This window comes from Rhinopithecus roxellana, chromosome 1, assembly GCF_007565055.1.
Source record: "Rhinopithecus roxellana isolate Shanxi Qingling chromosome 1, ASM756505v1, whole genome shotgun sequence".
NCBI classification, from domain to species: Eukaryota; Metazoa; Chordata; class Mammalia; order Primates; family Cercopithecidae; genus Rhinopithecus; species Rhinopithecus roxellana.
In genome coordinates, this window is record NC_044549.1 from 143896730 (window position 1) to 143919210 (window position 22481).

A 22481-nucleotide genomic window follows, 5' to 3' on the forward strand; every position below is an offset into this window, starting at 1 on the left:
ATGATACCAACCTTACAAAGCAGAGCATATGGTGCTCAAATAAATGATGAAGAGATAAATGCTACTGAATTTAGAGGAAACAAGGAGGCAAGTTTTATAATTCAAACAGTAATTTTTGAATGAATGATTCATAAATTAACGTGTGTGTGCATGCCATGGGGAATGTAAGGATATATTCGTTAGGGTGGATGGCATACTGGAGCTGCTTACACTCTGGAAATTAATAATGTAATAATCAACGAATTCCCACTGAAAGACTGGGAAGTTTGCTTTAGATCTTTTATCAGGTGATCCTGAAAACCTGAATGGGGTGGTATTTGAGAACAGCAAATCCGGGATTTTTTACTTATGTTTAAGGGGGCAAATAGTCCTTAGATCGTATGTAATGTGGGGCCAAGTAAACCTCTTGTCTTCTTCTGCTCATCCTTTTCACCCTTCAGTGAACATTTACTGTGTGTCAACTATATGTCAATTCTTTACAAGGCACCGGGAATACAACTGTGAGTAGGACACAGAACAGGATTCAGTTCTCATGGAAGTTTCGATCAAACAAAAGCTTTCTATACATTTATATACATTATATAGAATGTAAACTTTATATACATTCTATATACTTTGCATATAGAATGTATTAATTCTCTGGAAGATTCTAGTGTTATTTCCACTCTCTAAACCATCTGTATTAATAATGCATGTTTATGGTCTATTGTCTCTGTCTCTGTAAAGGCAATTAAATATTACCTTATAAACCTTCCAAATATGTTAGAAACTATAAGCTACACTGACCACAATAACTGATTTGCCACTGCAGTGCTACTCTGTCAGGATTGAGAGGCAGCAGATATTCTATTTGTTTGAAATAACTTCCTAGATGTTTGGGTGAGACAGTGAGGAATCACTAATCAAACTGAAAGTAGAACCACATTAAGAAAGCAGAATGTAATTATCCAGTTGGAATTTGGCTAGTATGGTAAGACAGATTCTCTCAATTCCTAAGGAAGAGAAAATGACAATGTTAAATTATGCTAAACTTCAGCCATGAATTTATGTCTGACTCAGGGACAGATACCACAATATTTTTTGAATCTCTATCAGTCCTACATTCTCGATAACCCCACTGAAGAGTTCGGAGTCCTAGGAGTTTGGATATAAGCCATGAAAACATTTACTCAGGGAAAGCTCATTTCTCTTATGTGGACAGGAACATTTATATTGTAGACATTTAGAAAAGCTATATTAGTGTTTAGGGCTGTAAGCTCTCTGAATGAGGGGTAGAAGTTGTACCAAATACATTAGTATCAACTCATTGCTAGAAGCTGAGTGCTGTTGTAGAAAACAACATGCTCTACCCTAAATCTGGGAGGACAAAGGCTTTTTTGATCACAGACACATTGAGAATTTCTCGAAAGCTATTAATATGACCCCCCAAACTGTTTCTCTCTCACAAACACCTTCATGTATATGCGCACATGCATTGTGTGCACACATTTATATGCAATTTTTAGGGTTGGAGGGCATCAGTTCTCTGAATTCAATCTATGGGCCCTCACACTCCAGGTTTAGAAGCTATGGTTCAGTCAGCTTGATTCTCTATGGGCTGCTGCTTCAGGCTAAGAAAACTAAATTCTCTCCTTTAACACAAGAACTGCTAAGGAATCTATCATCTCAGTGTTATTTAGAAATTTGGGTTAAATAATGTGCATATAAAGAGGCCTTATATGTTGGGTTTCTTTTATCTTAATATATATCTATCTTTATCTCATCAGAAAACAGATTGTATTTTATTTTCTCTCTTCTAAGGACATGATAAAAATAATCATTATATAACTTATTTACTCAGTCTTAAGTTCATTGATGCCTTTTTTTGATGGCAAATTTCTTGGAGTTAGCTACTTAAAAATACTTCCAAGAGTATTTTACAAATTATAAATGCTTTAACATTGCTAATATTTTGTGATTTTTTTTTTATTTTGAAAATATTAGGGTATTTGAATCAAATAATTCAACTGGATTTTTTTCTTGGGATATTTAAAATAAATTACTAGACACCCCAATGTGCCAGGTATACTTTGAAGTTACTTCTTTAAAACTAGTTTGTTTATTTATTTATTATTATTATTATTATAGACAGAGTTTCACTGTTGTTGACCAGGCTGGAGTACAACGGTGCAATCTCGGCTCACTGCCACCTATGCCTCCTGGGTTCAAGCAATTCTCCTGCCTCAGCCTCCTGAGTAGCTAGGATTACACGTGCCCACCACCATGTGTGGCTAATTTTTTGTATTTTTAGTAGATGGCCAAGTTAGTCTCGAACTCCTGACCTCAGGTGATCCACCCACCTCGGCCTCCCAAAGTACTGGGATTACAGGCATAAGCCACCATGCCCAGCCCACTGTTTTTTTTTTTTTTTTTTTTTTTTTTAATTAAAGAATTAGAACATGTTTATACCATCTTACTGGGTATTCTTTACTCTTTTAAAAAGGATCTTTGGTCTAGCTCTCACAGCAGACACTCATTTATCCTCCCTTCTTTCTTTCTTACATGATTTACTACAATGGGACGTATTGAGATAGTCAATCAACACATTTATTGATTATCTATTCTACAAGGCATTATGTCAGATGGGATGAGGAATCCAAAGATGTTTAAGACAGGTCTTCCAGAGAATATAATCTATTGTCAAAGATAAGATAAGAACCAGATAATATAAACTTAATGTTATGACTGTATTTATAGTTTTGCTTGTAGAGGTTAAATATGTTTCATGCTAGATTTATTTGGCAAGTGGTAACTATATTTTACTCCAGAACTCCATAGTAAATAGAGGATTTAACATCATCATTTAATAAAGCTCTTATGGAATAACATTTTTAAAACTTTGTGTTTATTTCTTACCAGAGAGGGCTGTCAAATTTGCATCTTTGATGAAAATTTCAGTTATTCCAAGAGCCTTCAAAACATCTTTTAAATCAATTTCCTGTTCCACTGTGAACCTGGAGAACACATAGAAATAAAAATATTTAGTTACAGCATATTGTTACCTGGGACAAGAACAAAGTGTTAGATATGTGGATATTTAAAGTCTGCTTTATAGAGAGTAAATTATGCTAAAACTGGCTTTGGACTGCAATTAGCATTTGATTGAACATGGAAAAATAGGCATCAAAGAGATTGACATAACAAAACAAAATTTAAACATGTAAGAAAATATATGATATAGACACAAAACCATAATATATGGTACAATACATGAGTTTTGAGATCAAGTATCATCACCATATGATTACATCACCATATGATTCACCATATGAATAATATCACAGTATTGAGTAAAACTTATAAATGAGTAGCTTTCAAAATCCTTTGACCTAGTAGTAATATATTTGACTTTTTTTAAGCTGGAGATGACTAATCATACATTTACCTCGGTTATTTCATTCTCTTCTTAGTATCCTGGTCAATGTATGCTCCTTACCCTCCGCCACACTATGCAATTCCCACTCCCATCATTGCCATGGACAAGGTTAAATTAGAGCCAAATTCTGTTTTACAATAAATACATTTAGCATTTCAGCTCCCTACAACTCAGAGGAAGCAAAAATAAAACGCACTACATTAAAAAATGTATCTTTATGGTTATAGTGATCTCTAAAACATAAGCCTGTTCTCATGATACCATCACAAAAAAACTATTAATCAATGGAGAGTGCACTTTTGCTGGTGACAGCAAAAGAAACTGTCACCAGAGTGAATAAGCAACCTACAGAATGGGAAAAACTTTTGCAATCCATCCATTTGACAAGGTCTAATATTCAGAATCTACAAGGAACTTAAACAAATTTACAAGAAAAAACAATCAACCCCATCGAAAAGTGGGCAAAGGATATGAACAGACACTTCTCAAAAGAAGACATTTATGCAGCCAACAAACATAAAAAAAACCATGAAGAAAAGCTCATCATCACTGGTCGTTAAGAGAAATGAAAACAAAAACCACAATGAGATACCATCTCACGTCAGTCAGAATGGTGATTATTAAAACGTCAGGAAACAACAGATGCTTGCAAGGCTGTGGAGAAATAGGAAAGCTTTTTACACTGTTGGTGGGAGTGTAAATTAGTACACTTAAGAGTTTTTTTTAAACAAAAGAATCATGGGTCTTTATTTTGGTTTTAATTGACCTTATGAATTATTATATATAAATGTGTATCAATTTTGAAAACATAAAACATTATTGTAAAACAAAATGAAAATAATTATAGTGATCATAAACTGACTACTAACTTAAAAAATAGTTTCCACAGCAAGCCAGATTGGTCTTAATATGGACTCTTCCCCAAACTAATGAATTGTATCACCAAACTTTCTTGGGAAAGACATGGACCAAGCATGCCTGCATCAAGTAACACATTTCTGTGTGTGTGAGACAGGGTTTCACTCTGTCACCCAGGCTAGAGTGCAGTGGCATGATCACACCTCACTGCAGCCTCGAAGCCCCAGGCTCAATCAATTCTCCTGCCTCAGCCTTCCAAGTAGTTAGGACTACAGGTGCACACCACAGCACTGGCTTTTATTTTTTATTTTTAATTTGTTTGTATAGATGTGGGTCTCGCTTTGTTGCTGAGGCTGATCTCGAAATTCTGGTCTAAAGCGTTCTTCCTGCCTCGGCCTCCTGAGTAGGTAGGACTACATACATAAAACACCATCCCTGAACAAATACATTTTTAAACAAGCAAAGGCATTTATTACTTTTATTTTAAAAGTAAAAACAACTGGTTAGAACCAAATGCTTCACTTTTTCTAAGATGTTGCCTCCTAATTGATACAGATTATAAATATAAAATTTTAGGCAATAGGTTGTTCTCTTAACAGAGATAAGTCCGTGATGGTCAACCAAAAGTTTCATTAGCATCATTTCGGATGTCTGGTTTTAAGGAAAATGAGAAGGAAATTATGGCAGTAAACAAAAGGAATGGTTAGTGGAAACTAGTTTTAGCAGCTTCACAGTTATGGAAAAATATGATCAACAGATGAGTACATGCATCTCAAACAAACTAAACCTAGTGCTAAATTTTATCTAAATTTTGCACTTTGACTTAATCTCATTTATTTTGTTTTCTACCAAAAGTAGGTATTGATTGTGAAGTAGAATTGTCCTATAGTATCCATCTCAAAAAAGGGAATGAGTAAGAAAGCACAGAACATCTCAGACAATACATTCAATGGCTTAAAATGCTTATGTGTGTATGCATATGCTTATTGTTATTATTTATTTTTGAACACTTTTGTGGAGCTTAGTATATGCCAGAAACTTGGAGGGGGGTATAAAACAGATATTAATTTAAATATCACCACAACCCTTGAAGCAGGTATTTTGGTTATTCTTGGGTAATAGAAAACATTGAGTAGCAGAAAGATGAAATAACCTGTATAACCAAGGTCATACAGTTAATAAGTGGCAGAGCAGGGCTATGAATCCAGGTGGTATTATAGTTGTCCTGATCCACGTAAAATAAGAAAGAGAAGGAAGATATTAGTAGGGGATTCTTTTTACTTCTTAAAAGCAGCTTAGTTTGTTTCACACTTTAGTGATGAAACACTAGCTAGTCAGGTGGTGATGAGTGACTGATCCAGGCGAACTTTGGCAAGTTTCTTAATTTCTGAGGCTCAGTTTTGGCACAGGAAAATGGCAATAATAATACCTATTTCATAGTATTGTTGGAAGGATTAAATAAGGTTAGATCTTAGGATGGTGCTAGCATGCAGGAGGCATGCAATGAGGAGTAGATACCATTAACACCATTTATTATATTGTAGTTATGTATAACATGTCACATTATTATAGATGTTAGGGTGTTGTATGTTTGCATTCTAGTAGTAATTGGTGTAATTTGATTAAATAGCTATATTAATCCCTGCCACCTTAACTGTAAATTAGCCAAATCTATTGTCTTATTTATTCTAATATTTGCAATATCTAGCACAAGACAAACCATATAGGTTGCAAATGAAATGAAATCTAGGTGTTTGTAAGACTTTGTTCAAAACTGAAGATAAGGAGTAAATAATCTCCAGTTGTCCACTCTTTGACTTTTTAAAAAATCAAACTATTGAAAAATAGTGATTATTTATTATTTCTTTACTCTTACAATAATAAACGAATATTAATATAAATAATCATTATCATCTCCCATATATTGAGTGCTTACTATGTTTCAGGTACTATGCAAATCCTCTTATGAATAATATATTATTTAATAATTTCTATGATGCTCTCGAACAACCCTATGAGGTAAGTGTCATTATCTCCTGGCTGCAGAAGGCTAAACTGAAGCTTAAAAGAGCTAAGCCAACAAGCAACTTTCTCTAACCACACAGATAATTGGTGGTAGAATGAGGATATGAACGGAGGTCTTTCTGACATTAAAGTCCCCGCATCACTAATCACTATAATTCCAACAACAACTTTTAAAAATAAAACAACATTAGAAATATATTTTACATTTCATGAAATATAAAAATTAAAAGCCATGACACTGCTTTTATAAAGCAAAGGGCAAGCCTGTTTTAATAAAGGCATACAATATAATTTATGCATTTGCAACTTGCTACCTGAATAAGTTGAAGAGGCATATGGAGGGTAGAGGTTTGAAGACCTGCAGAACAAGTGTTAGAAAATAACAAATACATCCTAGGTAGGAGACTACAACACACATAAGGAATAAAAACCCAATCATACCCTTTATAGAAAAATCTAATGAAAAGCACTCATGTCAAAAAACAAAATCAGGGCTGGATGTGGTAGGCCATGCCTATAATCCCATCACTTTGGGAGGCTGAGGCAGGTGGATCACCTGAGGTCAGGAGTTCGAGACCAGCCTGGCCAATATGGCGAAAACCCATCTCTACTAAAAACACAAAAATTAGCTGGGCATGGTGGCACGTGCCTGTAATCCCAGCTACTTGGGAGGCTGAGGCCAGAGAATGGCTTTTGAACCTGGGAGGTGGAGGTTGCAGTGGGCCAAGATCGGGCCATTGCATTCCAGCCTGGGTGACAGAATGAGATTCTGTCTAAAAGAAAAACAAAGGCCGGGCGCGGTGGCTCAAGCCTGTAATCCCAGCACTTTGGGAGGCCGAGACGGGCGGATCACGAGGTCAGGAGATCCAGACCATCCTGGCTAACACAGTGAAACCCCGTCTCTAATAAAAAAAAAATACAAAAAACTAGCTGGGCGAGGTGGCGGGCGCCTGTAGTCCCAGCTACTCGGGAGGCTGAGGCGGGAGAATGGCACAAACCCGGGAGGCGGAGCTTGCAGTGAGCTGAGATCCGGCCACTGCACTCCAGTCCGGGCGACAGAGCGAGACTCCGCCTCAAAAAAGAAAAAAAAAAACAAAAACAAACAAAACAAAACAAAACAACAACAAAAAAACAGACAACTTATGTAGTTTTCTTTACAAACATGAAACTAAAATGCTTTATTAATGGCAATTATTTCAAGATATCAGGATAGTTTCTGATTACAAAACACAGAACCACTTCACACCCTTTGATGTCCAACACTCTGATCACAAATGACAAATCTGAGCCTACAAAGCTAGAGTAGACCGATACTACATACAGCAAGGTACATCTGCTTCCAAGTATTAAAGTATTTGATGCTGACTTTAGAAAAATCTTTTTATATCTAAGCTATATCAGTAAAAACTGAAAAGGAAGCATATACACTGAATAGGATAAAATTCAAAAGAATCAAGTTTAAAAAATTCAATTTAGAGAGAGGCCTATATAAAGCTACAAAGCTGCCTATAAGATTAACACAGTGTAAATACCAGGACTTAACATGTACACTAAACAAATAACAATAATATTAATAATAGGTAATAATTACATAATGTTTACGCTGTAGCAGGTTTTATACTTAAGTGCTTTTTGGGTGTTTTACATAAATATTTGATATATGAAACAAACTATTTTTGCTACCATGGATAAATGGAAGCATCTGGCAATCTTATTTTAATCTTAGAGATGTGCAACTATGTATATAAATCTTGTAGTATTTAATTGGATTTGGTAATGGGTATAGCAATTTTACCTTTTCTTGAATAGATTCTTACATTTTGGATAAAAATACAATTTCAATTCAGCATCTAACTTCTGTAGAACTTACTGTTAAGGGGGAAAAATTGCTAAAATACAAAAGCAATTTCTTCTTCTACATGACCCTCCCCTGCAAATACCCTTCCTTTACATCTTAAAGACAGCATTTTATATATTTGTATTATTTTAATAATAATCTACAGGAAACTTAAACAAATTTACAAGAAAAAAACAACCCCATCAAAAAGTGGGCAAAGGATATGAACAGACACTCTCAAAAGAAGACATTTATGCGGCCGACAAACATATGAAAAAAAAAGCTCATCATCAGTGGTCATTAGAGAAATGCAAATCAAAAGCACAATGAGATACCACCATCTCATGCCAGTTAGAATGGAGATCATTAAAAAGTCAGGAAACAACAGAAGCTAGAGAGGATGTGGAGAAATAGGAATGCTTTTACACTGTTGGGAGTGTGAATTAGTTCAACTATCGTGTAAGACAGTGTGGCAATTCCTCAAGGATCTAGAACCAGAAATACCATTTGACCCAACAATCCCATTACTGGGTATATACCCAAAGGAATACAAATCATTCTACTATAAAGACACAAGCACATATACATTTATTGCAGCTCTATTCACAATAGCAAAGACTTAGAAAAAACCCAAATGTCTATCAGTGATCTGTGATAGACTGGATAAAGAAAATGTGGCACATATACACCATGGAATACTATGCAGCCATAAAAAAGGATGAGTTCACGTCCTTTGCAGGGACATGGATGAAGCTGGAAACCATTATCTTCAGCAAACTAACACAGGAACAGAAAACCAAACACTGCATGTTGTCACTCACAAGTGGGAGTTGAACAAAAAGAACTCATGGACACAGGGAAGGAAACATCACACACCAGGGCCTGTTGGGGGGTGGGGGACTTGTGGAGGGATAGCATCAGGAGAAATACCTAATGTAGATGATGGGTTGATGGGTGAAGCAAACCACCATGGCACGTGTATACCTATGTAACAAACCTGCACGTTCTGCACGTGTATCCCAGAACTTGAAGTATAATAAAAAAAGCGAAAGTTCAAAAATATATATAAAGGCATTTTAATATGAAAAAAATAAAAAGTTAAGAAAACCTTTTATTTTAGATTCAAGGGATACATGTGTAGGTTTGTTACATGGGTATATTGCATATTGCTGAGGTTTAGGATACAAATGATCCTGTCACCCAGATAGTGAGCATAGCACCCAATAGTTTTCGACCCTTGCCCCCTTTCCTTCCTCCCTCCTCTAGTCATCCTCAGTGTCTGTCATTGCCATCTTTATGTCCGTGAGTACCCAATGTTTAGCTCCCACTTGTAAGTGAGAAAATGCAGTATTTGGTTTTCAAGGGCAGTGTTTTAAAGCTGTTTGTATAAATTCTAACAAAAGAGAAAGTAAAAGTACCTGTCAAATAGGACAAAAATGTGGTGAAATTACAGAAATACAAGTTGCATTTTCAGAGTAATATCTCTTTGTGGATAAAACTATGCAAACCATTAAAATTGACACTTGAGTAAACATACAGTATAGCTACTAAAAACATTTTTACCTTTGCTAAAAATGGGTCACATAAATCAGTACTATTATCAAACATTTAGTGGATCCTAATGCTGTAAAATGGAGAAGGTGGAGAGTTTCACATTGATTATTATAATATATGTAAGTATTTGAAAACAGCCATTCTGTTAAAAGGGGAATCCAGAGTTATTTATTTTGCTATTTAGCCTCCCTATCTATGCAGTAGCCATGTACAGGGATAATTTATGGAACTCCTGGAAAAATTGATACATGATAATTACCTGTGCCTAATTTAGTACAGGCATTAATATGAGCAAGACAGCCAAACTATTTCATAATTGAAGAGTATCTCTTAGAAAATGAAAATTTAATTTTCTTCTGCTGCCACATTCAATTTCTCAGTGGACAGAACCTGGAGGCCACATTTTCTAGTGAATGTGATTGAATTAGAATGTATAATATCAGTAAGCATTCATTTAGAATTCTGTTAAAATACTCCTAAATAACTTTGCTTCCTCACAGAATTGGAGCATTTGGAAGCATTGCACTTAATTCATGGATTTAATAGAGAAGCATTAACACTGTACTAAATTTCTCATTTTATCAAAAGGAATTCTTCATAAAACGCAAGAAAAAATACAAAATTAATTGTGAAAGGTCACTAGATGAGGGTTAACATGGACTAAATATTTTATAAGTTTAGACCTGATTTACATAGTAATTTAAATTTAATTATTAATGTTCAAAAGTAAACTGTTCTTTGGAATTAAGGTATATTGCTTACATATTTAGTATATAAATGTCAATTATCATACATTAAAAAAACTCTTGCTAGATATTCATCAATTACCTCTCCTTAAGAATAGACTTATAATGGAATATTTCTACATATATGTATTGTCATGGAAAGTTATGCATGCTAAATATCTTAGCCAAAAAGATTTGGGTCATGATTACCTTGACTTTTTTATGTAGACAAGAAAATATGTGGCCATATATAGCCATATGCAGCAAATTGAAACTGGACCCCTTCATTACACCTTATACAAAAGTTAACTCAAGATGGATTAAAGACTTAAATGTAAAACCAAAAACTATAAAAACCCTAGAATAAAACCGAGGCAATACCATTCAGGACATAGACACAGGCAAAGATTTCATGACAAAAACATCAAAAGCAATTGCAACAAAAGCAAAACTTAACACATGGGATTTAATTGAATTAAAGAGCTTCTGCACAGCAAAAGAAACTATCATCAGAGTGAACAGAAAACCTACAGAAAGGGAGGAAATTTTTCCAATCTATCCATCTGACAAAGGTCTAATATCCAGAATCTACAAGGAACTTAAACAAATCTACAAGGAGTAAACAATCGCATTAAAAAGTAGGCAAATGGCACGAACAGATACGTCTCAAAAGAAGACATTTATGCAGCCAACAAACATGAAAAACAGCTCAACATCACTGATCATTAGAGAAATTCAAATCAAAACCACAGTGAGATACCATCTCACACCAGCCAGAATGGTGATTATTAAAAAGTCAAGAAACAACAGATGCTAGCAAGGCTGTGGAGAAAAAGGAACATTTTTACACTGTCGGTGGAACTGTAAATTAGTTCAACCATTGTGGAAGACAGTGTGGTGACTCCTCAAAGATCTAGAAGCAGAAATACCATTTGACCCAGCAATCCCATTGCTGGGTATATAACCAGAGGAATATAAATCATTCTATTATAAAGATACATGCACACATATGTTCATTGCAGCACTATTCACAATAGCAAAGACATGGAATCAACCCAAATGCCCATCAAGAACAGACCAGATTAAAAAAAAAAATGTTGTACATATACACCATGGAATACTATGCAGCCATAAAAAGGAATGAGATCATGCCCTTTGCAGGGACATGGATGGAGCTGGGAGCTATTATCTTCTACAAACTGACACAGAAACAGAAAACCAAACAGTGCATGTTCTCACTTATAAGTGGGAGCTGAACAATGAGAACACATGGACACAGGGAGGGGAACAACACACACTGGGGCCTGTCAGGGGGTTGTGGGGAGGGAGAACATCAGGATAAATAGCTAATGCATGCTGGGCTTAATACCTAGGTGATGAGTTGATAAGTGCAGCAAACCACCACGGCACACGTTTACCTATGTAACAAACCTGTACATTCTGCACATATATGCCAGAACTTAAAATAAAATAAAATAAAATATAAAAAATAGAAAATATATGGCTACATATCATTTATAGTTATATATTATGAATATATAACATGACATGGTATATCATAAATTATGACATAACATAATATTGCTTATTATGAATATATTATAAAACATAATTTTCCAGGCAAAAACTCTATAGTTCCAAATAGATCTCCTTCACTTACATAACAAACTATCAACTAAGTTTTTAGAAACATTGATATTTACATAAAATGTGATTATTAAATGATAATTCCTAACATTAGAATAAATATGAATGGGTTAACCAGTTTTTAATAATTCATCTTTAATACTAATATCTTATTTATCGTCTTAATGCTCATAGTAATTAATCATACCTGAACAATTTTCTTAATATGGAATGAGTTTTAACTACTTTCACATACACACTTACATATATATTTAATCTGTTTATATTGATATGTCTTGTTTTCTAGACTAAAATTTACACAGTACATTAATAAACATGTTCTATGTGATTACTGGCCTAGCTCTCCTACTAGGTTTTAAGGTATTTAGGGATAGAATAAACATTTTCAGTTCAATTTCATTTTGCAAACACTTATTGTGTTCTTTTTATAGGAAAGAAAAGTGGCTCTACCCTGGAAGAACTTACAGAAAGAAAACTATCCCCACAAAATATAATGTTATTATGGGACAGTAACAAGTAATAACAGAAAGGTGTATAAGTGAAGCAAAAGTGAGGGTCACTTGATCCAGGTAGTTCATGAGAACTAGGTCTAGAGGTGTACCCTGAAGGCTAAGCAACACTATCTTGGGAAAGAAATAGAGGAGGACATTTTAGGCCAATGCAAGAACATAAATGGAGACTCAGAGACATGAAAATAGCATGATGTATGTGGCATAATCACAAGGACATGGACAGAACATGCTACAACATGCTTGATGTGGCAAATGGCCAGAAATGGGGTTGAGAAGGGGAAGGCATTCAGGACATTAAAGGCATTGTGTGCATCTTATTCTTTTAGCCACAGGGAGAATATTGAGCAGAGTTGCATCTTCCTGCTAATTCATGGTTGCATCTCAGCACCTAGCACAGTGACTTGCTTGCAGTTCTTCTAGCAATGTCAGAGATTGTTTCCTCTCCAGTTATAATCAACCTTAAGTATTAATAAAATACAGAAGACTGACAATGCAAATGATATTCAGAGAAAATAGATAGATGAATTTTCTAAAACCAAGCCAAGAACATTGAATTATATCTGAAAGTAGGTCTTGATGCATAGCACTGAATGAACCAATAAGTGAACATGTGTTTATGGGAAGGACCACATGAGTATGAAAGAAATGACTGTGAAAGAATACTAAAAAGAAGAAAATCAAAGAAGAAGGAGAAGGAGAAAGAGAAGGAGAGGGAAGAGAAGGAGAAGAACAAGAACAAGAAGAGAGCAGCACAAGAATTATGATTCGAAAGCAGTTCCAAGAGTTTTTCTAGGTCAGATTTTCATTGATAGCCCATTGTCCATACTGTGGGAAGGGTGACACAGGAACCTCTCACCTGGGCAAGTATACTTCTACTTTTTGCTTCTTCACAGAGTTTGCCCATTCTTCAACCAGCTGTGCTTTGACTAATGGCTCCAGAGTAGCAAGAGGAACTTCCTGTCTGGACAGTACCAGCATCATGCTTATTTCATCTCCTTCATACGGTATTTCTAGGACTTGGTAGATACCACCAGCTTCATTGGAGCCATCACTAAACTCCCCTAAAAAGAAAAGAAAGGCCATACAAGACACATATCAAAGTTTTAAAAAAAGCTGGGGGTGAGGGATGAAAGACAGTGTACACTGCTCAGGTACGGGTGCAATAGAATCTCACAAATCACCACTAAAAAATGTTTCCATGTAACTAAAAACCACCTGTTCCCCAAAACTACTGAAATATAATCTAAAAAAAAAAAATAAAAAGGTTTAAATTTGTTATATATGTTTCTTCCCAAATAGTACATAGAATACAAAGAAATTCATGCACCTGATAAAAAGCAGGTTTATATGAAAATAGGCCCTAAAATTCAAATAGATTCACAGCCCTGTATAATTTATTTTATTTTAGAATCCACAGAATTATTTCACATTTGTAATAACACATATTCAAGACTTGCTTTTTATTTTTAAATGAGATAATTCAATATATCTAAAGTGTGGCATTAGAAACAACGAAAAGTCCTGGTTGGGAAAATAAAGCCCTGGCTCCAAGTTGAATGTAAAGCACATTGATCAGTATTCACCTGGTTTTTAAGAAGGGAAAATTTGACCATTTAATACCTGGCACTTTATTATCATGAAAACTACAAGTTTTAAAGCAAAGTTTGCAGAGTCAAAATGAAATCTAAGCATTGTAATAATATTTAGCTATTATATTTCTGAAAATTGGTATCTCTAAATTAGGTAATTAGGTAAATGAGGTAATTGGCTTTGTGCTCTGTGAACTTAGCCAAATTATACACACACACATGTATATGGCCAAAACATTTTATCTACATATAAAACCTATATGGATATAATTTTAGAGACAGGGTCTTGCTCTGCCACCTAGGCTGGAGCGCAGTGGTGTGATCATAGCTTACTGCAGCCTCGAACTCCTGGGCTCAAGCAATCTTCCTTCATCAGCCTCCCGAGTACCTAGGGCTATAGGTGTGTACCATTATGCCTAGCTAATAAAAAAAAAAAAAAAAAAAAAAAAAAAAAAAAAAAAAAAATTTGTAGAGACAGGGTCTTACTGTATTGCCCAAACGAGACTGAACTCCTGGCTTCAAGGAATCCTCCTGCCTCTGTCTCTCAAAGTACTGGGATTACGGGCATGAGCCACAGCAGCTGGCCTGTACTGTGCTTTTAAATAGAATAAAACTACTAGTTCTAACATATACTTGGCTAAAAATTAACTTTCTGATTATGACTTAACAAATTATTACAAGTCAATATAGTAGGCAAGAAGGACTAATACCCTAAACTTCTGAAGAGTCCAATAAAACATCTTTGAAAATAATGCCAAAGATACTGAATTATATTAAAAATTATAGGCTCTCAATAAAGTATAAACAAACAATTATGTTTAGCCATATACACACGTTTAAAATCAATTTTTTAAAAAAAAGTCCCTGTATGAGAACAATGTTTGTAATTTAAAAGTGGTGCAGAGCCCAAATCAAGTGCTTCATGGAACATATGGTCCACTAAAACCTATCCTAAACCAAATGAGTTTTTGGAGTAAATCAGAACATTCTCACACAATGTCAGGTATTTTCAGATGAATAAAGCTACTCTGCAGGTGTGGTTGACTTATAAATTTGAAAATACATTGGAAACCATCAATGAATATAATATTTACTCAGAAGCGAATTAGAGGGTTTTAAAAATGGAGCCAGAAAAATTGAATTGTAGCCCAAATTAGATTGACAAAGAGTTTGAGTAATGAATACTTCATGTTTTTCTTAGAAATGTGTTGATATACTGCAAGAAGACAGAAATAAAAGTAAAAAATGTCTTACCATAATAAAATTCTCCTTGTTGATACATCATCGGAATTTGGACTTCACTTTCATCATCTTTAGTGAAAGAAAAGGTTCTAGTATTTTCAGGCCTAAACTGTGACTTCCAGTTCCCCTTGAAATAGACAGCATTAATGAGGGCCAGATAAGTGGCAGCATCAAAATCCCTTGGGGATACCAAATCTTTCACCAGATCTATTTAGGAAAAAATGAATAGATAAAAATTCACGTCAAACTGGAAGACAAAGAGGCACCAGAAGATTTTCAAACTACCATCTAATAGAGTGGTCCAGAGAAACTGTACACCAACTTTACAATGAAAATAAAAAGTATCTTACTTTCAAAGGGAAAAGAGTTATATACACACAAACTATACACACACACACATACACACACACACACATATATACACACACACACACACACATATATATATATATGTGCAATTAATGGGATTCAAAACATCCATATCACCTGAAATAATACTAGCAGCATCTTGATACACAAACTACAGAACAATATAACCTTAGACTTCATCACTTTCTAGTCGCAACGATGCATGTAAAACTTAACACAGAGTAAGCACTCAATAAATGCTTCAAAGTTTATTCTGGGTTTTTTTTTTTGTTTGTTTTTGTTTTTTTTTTTTTTTACAAACAGTCTTGCTGTGTCACCTAGGTTGGAGTGCAGTGGTATGATCTCTGCTCACCGCAAACTCTGTCTCCTGGGTTCAAGTGATTCTCATGCCTCAGTCTCCTGAATAGCTGGGATTACAGGGATTACAGAGTAGCCACCACACCTGGCTAATTTCTGTATTTTTGGAAGAGATGGGGTCTCACCATGTCAGCCAGGCTGGTTACGAACTCCCAGCCTCAAGTGATCCACTCCACTTGGCCTCCCAGAGTGCTGGGATTACAGGCATGAGCCACCACGCCCAGCCCTAAGTTTATTCTTGAACAATGTACACGATTAAATGTTATCAATTTCAAATTCTTCCCTGTGTATACTGGACATCATTCTGCCAACACACCAATTGCTTTTGGGTAGGAGAAAACAGATGAGTGAAAGCCAGTTTAAATCATGATGCATTAGTGTTTATCATCTGAACTATTCCTTTTCAAATCTATTTTAAAAGATATTAGGTCTTTGCTGTTTGCTAGAAGTGTCTAAAGGAGTTTGAAAACAAATCAGTTTTAATAGTTGAATCTACTTCATATGGATTATCACCCTTGATTTATTCTTTGAATATTAAAAGACTAAATTAAAGTTTCTTTTATTGTAATCTTTTTTTAATCTCATAGATAAAAAACATAAGACAAACATTTGCTCTGTATTCTCTCATTGTATTAATCATGGCACTTCTTAAGGTAAAAGGCGCCTGCATCTTGGAGATTAAGGGATATTGAGTATCTGCTCACGGTTATTTTTGTTGTTGTTCCAATGTAAAGTTCAAGATTAACATGATTTGGGTAGCTTTGAAAACATGGCTTCATTTAATGAAGAGTTATAAACATTTACTTTTAATTTAGTCTCAATTTTTGGACTGTGATTTCAATTATTTTGCTGGGAAAACTGGAAAATAAAATGCTAAACTATGAAACATTTGGAAACCCTAAATACATTTAAAAAATATAAAATAGCAATAAAATTTAGAATGAATGCATCTCATCCTAATTCCTCTCCATTTTGGGGGGCTTAAAATAAGTTGCTCTTTTGAAAATGAATCATATACAAATGTTTTAAATTACTAATGAAGTTCTTTGGTTCAAAAGCCAACAAACATCTATAAACTCTGATTTTTAACTCTTTCTTACTCTATTTTAATCATATTGTTATGAGAGCCAACTGCCATTCTATCTAGTAACTAATTTATTAAATAGGACAAGCAAAATTCCATAAAGTGGTTAAGATTACAGAGGAAACCCATCAATCAGAGAGTATAGATTTCAGATTATCACTGTCAAATTCTATATACGCCAAAAGATTTAACTTCTTTCTCAAATGTTCATTCATAACAATGTTTCTCAAATAGAACATAATCTATACAAAATTATTATTAGATATCCAACTAAATGCCCCAAACATTCAAAATGCAAAACGAGCAAGGGGGAAATACTTTCAGAAGTTAAAGACAGTTAAAACTAAGCTACCAGAGGAAGAAAGGATCCAAGTGACATACTGTTTGTGTTATTCTCCACCCACTTATTGATGTAGTTGGCCACGGCTACATTTTGACTGAAGTCCACATGATTTACTTCTGCATTAAAATATTTTTTCATCATTTGCAAAAACTCCTCATTGATATGAAATCCATTTTGCACAAACAAGGAATTGGCAATTTTCATCACATACTGGCTCTCTTTAGCAGTTACCATGTTAGAAAACTCCTTCAAGAAAGAAAATTCTTCACCTGAAAGATGAGAAAGGATAAGTTTATTTGCAGAACAAACACAGTGAAAGGTCAAGGAGAGTGGAGGAGCATTAAAGCACACCAAGGGAGATTAACCGAACAGGCACCCGGGGGAAAAGTGCCAGGCTTTCCCCCACATTGATATGGTCCAACACTTGTACTATTTCTAGATGTTCAAATTAACTTTTTGCAAGTTAATATCATCTACTGATATTATTTATTTCATTGCTATTTTGCTACAATCTATAGAGAATGTTTTCTTTCAAATTACTAGGTTATTTTGATTAAATTAGACTTCCTTTATACTATTAGAAACAAATATCTAGTTTAAAATTCAAGATCATCCTTTACATTTTACTCAGTAGACTTTTTAATTTTAAAACTAGAAAAGCCATTAGAAATTGTTTTAATTTTTAACTTTTTAATGTGCTAATTCACATGTATATCAGAGCATTAAAACAGAAATCAAACATCATGTCAAAGTGATTACAAAATATCATTAGGCTAGAAATTTCCCCCAATACATAGAATTTTTATAATAAGATAACACTTCAAAAAAAATCTTGGATGCTATTTAAACAAAAGGATACTGCTGATTTTAAGCAAAAATTTCTGATATTTTTAGCAAACTATGCTGTCTTTCTTTGTAGTACTCATCATATTTGTAATTTTTCATTTATTTGTGTGATAAATAGGTGCCTCTCCTTCTAGACTGAAAACTCTAGAATAATGTTTGCTTTTTTAAATCACAATGAGTTTATGTAAATCATAATAATTTTTAAAAGAGGTAATTTCCTGAGATTCATTCAGCCAGAAATGGAACCAAGAATTAACATATTTCTTGGGTTTCCTAATCCTTCTAGGCATACCATTTCAATGAGATTATTTTTTACCCTGTGTAAATATTGCTGCATCTGGAATAAGAAGACAACATAACTGAGTTAAGGTCAAATTCAAATGTCTTGAGAAATCAAACCTGATCATTCTTACCATTTTTCAGGCTGTCATATCCCATTGAGTGGCGGATTTCTTTCTGGGTAGACCCTTGGGCCCCAAGTTCCATCATTCCCATTGCAAGAGCAATACTCAATGGAGAGAAGATAATATTTTCATCTTCACCAGTGGCTCTAAGACGATTATACATATTCACTGACAAGTCAGCAATGGCTTCCTCAGGGAAAGTGGCCCCTACAGTCATACTTTGCAGAACCAGCAAAGAGAAGAGTCCAAGGAGAGCCATATTGTAACAGTTTCAAGTCTAAAAAACAATAATTTACATATTGATTATTAGTTATCTCTATAACAGAAGTCTCATGGAAGGATATGTTGGGAGGTTCTACTTTTAAAAAGTCAATTAACAGTCAAATGAACAAATAAGACAGCTAAGTTCTGAGGATTCTCCAAGGAACAAGGCACCATGGTCCCCACCCTCATGGGGTTAAGAGTATGTATAGTTACTTATACAACAAGTAATTACAAGTCATGTTTGGTGAAACTAATTTATCAGTTTTTCATAGCCTTACCAAATACGGTTTGATCATGACTTTGAATGGACTTACACTAGATTCCACTAAACTACATAGGTCTAGGACAAGTACAATGAAAACCAAAAGATATTTACAGGGCTTAAGATGAACTAGCACAGCTAGGCATTTGAAAATGTGACTTCACCCATTTATAAAATAAATGCACCTTGCAGCTGGGTTACCAACTGGTGAACAGAGATCAGACATATACCTGCCTCAAATCCCAGTTTATTCATTCCAGGTAGCAGAGCCCACAGGAAGTGGTAACCCAGAGAAGGAGCAGACTCAGCACATCCTTGTATGATTGTTTCTCACATATTGGTTCCTATGAGGCTGCTGCTCTCCGTGACAATCTTTGGGCAGGGAGGAGGAGCCCCCTATCAAAGTTGAGAATGAAACTGAATTCTTGCTACGACACACTCCATTTATATTCAGACTTATGTTACCATTTCAGCTTACACCAAACAAACGGGTATTTCTATTTAAATTAATATTTATAATGATCAGGCTCATCCGGTTCTTGAACTAAATTGAAGGGCATCAAGGCCACATTTTCTCTTGGAGAAAAAAAGCACCATCAGAGCTCAGATATCTCTGAATAATATCTCTGCTTCTTGGCGTGCCAGTGTTCCAGAAGCCCTGTCTTCCCACAGACAGCCTGACTTGTGCACACTGGGGACACGATTTCCTCTTTCCTTTGTATCCTCCCATTTTGTCACTGCAGGCATTTAGAAAGCTAAACTGTTTATTCATACAATTAAGTAACTTATTTGTTCTTAATCATTTAATAAAATCACTAAAACAACATGTAAAGTGATATTGAGCAAAAGCATTTGGAAAACTGTATTTTAATTATGGTCGAGCATTAATAGTCTCCATTACTCAATTAACAGAGTACATACACATTTAACTGAAGAGCAGAGTGATTCCAACAGGCTTATGAATCAGAAGATCCTAATCACTCCTGTAACATTTATTTGTAACTCCAATTTCAGAGAACTGCCTGGTGACTTTGTAAGTCCTTCACATTTTAATGTTAGAAGCATCAGTTTTTTCATCTGAAAAGTTCCAAAGTCCTCTGCCCTCACCCCTTCACCCTCCTGCATTTGTATGTAAGTTTAAATAGTTATTGCTTGTTTAGGAAGGTAAGTCTCAGCCTCTTTGTAAATATGAACTCTCATCACCTCCGTTGCTAATGGGATGACGGCTAATGGGAGACGGAGTGCACTGCTGCAGGGCAGGCTCTGTCACTCATGCAGCATTGGGATAAAGTCAGGTGCCAAGAGCACAGCAGCCTTGCTAGTCTACTGATTTCAGCCACCTTTGGGGGGCTGCCACCACTTTGGCATTCTTACTTCCTTTTGTACTCCAGAGAACTCCAGGAAAAGGCAGAAGCTTTACTCGTGGTGATGCATGCAGTAGGTTTAAACAAACCTACTGTACTGCAAGTTGTATAAAAGTATAATACAATTACATATATACACAATACTTGATAATGATAATAAATGACTATTTTGCTGGTTTATGTATTTACTATACCATACTTCTTATCATTAAAAAAAAATAATAACTGTTAAACAGCCTCAGGCAGATCCTTCAGGAGGTATTCCAGAAGAAGGCACTGTTATCACAGGAGATGACAGCTCCATGGGTGTTATTGACCCTGAAGACCACCTAGTGGGATAAGATGTAGAGGTGGAAGACAGTGATGTTGATTATCCTGATCATGTGCAGGCCTCGGCGAATATGTGTATTTGTGTCTTAGCTTTTAACAAAAATGTTTAAAAGTAAAAATATAAAAATAAAAAGTAGAAAATTAGAGAAAAGCTTATAGAATAAGGATACAAAGAAAGAAAATGCTTTTGTACAGCTGTACAATGTGTCTGTGTTTTAAGCTAAGTGTCGTTACACACTTACACACTTACTGAATGCAGCTTGCATGGGTAGAAGTTCTTTGGGTAAGTGAGTGAGTGAGAGGTAAGTGAATGTGATGCCTAGGACATTGCTGTACACTATCGGAGCTGGACGCAGTGGCATTACAAAACAGTCAAAAAGTTTTTTAAACATCTAAAACTTTATAAAGTATAAAAGTTATAGTAAGTGAAGGTTAATTTATTATTGAAGAAAGAAAGGCATTTTTAATAAATTTAGTATAGCCAAAGTATACAGTGTTTATAAATTCTATGGTTAACATACAGTAATGTTCTAGGCATCACATTCACTGACCACTCATTCACTGATTTACCCAGAAAACTTCTACCCATGCAAGCTCCAAGTGTCCTTTACAGGTACATCGGTACATCATATTTTATTTTCTCCAAGTCCTTTTTTTTTTTTTTTTTTTTGAGATGGAGTTTCACTCTTGTCACCCGGGCTGGAGTACAATGGTGCAGCCTTGGCTCGCTGCAACTTCTGCCTCCTGGGTTTAAGCGATTCTCCTGCCTCAGCCTCCCAAGTAGCTGGGATTACAGGCATGGTCCTGGCTAATTTTTGTATTTTTAGTAGAGATAGGGTTTCACCATGTTTGCCAGACTGGTCTCGAACTCCTGACCTCAAGTGATCTAACCGCCTCGGCCTCCCAAAGTGCTGGGATTACAGGCGTGAGCCACCATGCCTGGCCTACGGTGGCTCTTTAAGAAAATATATCTTTTTAAGAATGAGGAGAAGAATAAATCATCCCTGCAGGAAAATACATGCACATGGATAGCAGAAAATTATATCCACTGGCCAGAATATTCAGTGACCTTGGGTTAAAAACTTCTGGTTTACAGCAGATGGTCAGATGGAAAAAAAAAAAAAAAAAAAAAAAAGCAATGTTATATGGACCTGCAGCTCTGCTGGTTTTTCTTACTGGGGAAAACGGGATGTCAAAACCACAGATGTATCTTTGGGCTTCTAGACTCCTGGAAAGAGCTCCCATTGTGTTTGTGGGAGAGGGCTCTGCCAGAGCAGTGGGCAGCAGGCCACTGATGACACATTCTGCCAAGAAATTTGGACCATGTGGCTGTGAAATGTGGGAGCAGGCCCTGTCAGGGAACTCTTTCAGAGACTTGAAATAACTGCTCTGGAAACACATGTGTCTATCCACAGTTAAGTGATCTTTCTTCCTTTTGAAGGCAAGATGTCCAG

General features: G+C 35.3%; 1 protein-coding gene across 2 annotated transcripts in view; it reads right to left on the minus strand.

Annotated features, from left to right (window-relative positions):
- Positions 1–22481, minus strand: part of SERPINI1 (serpin family I member 1) — an 85830-nt gene that overhangs the window by 15219 nt on the left and 48130 nt on the right. For both annotated transcript variants that reach the window (XM_010355010.2, XM_010355011.2), the window contains exons 2-6: positions 18817–19084; positions 17596–17826; positions 15417–15611; positions 13430–13634; positions 2896–2993 (exon numbers count right to left, since the gene is read on the minus strand). In XM_010355010.2, coding sequence (XP_010353312.1) covers positions 2896–2993; positions 13430–13634; positions 15417–15611; positions 17596–17826; positions 18817–19066 — 979 coding nt within the window. In that variant the 5' untranslated portion in view covers positions 19067–19084. The remainder of the gene's footprint in view (positions 1–2895; positions 2994–13429; positions 13635–15416; positions 15612–17595; positions 17827–18816; positions 19085–22481) is intronic.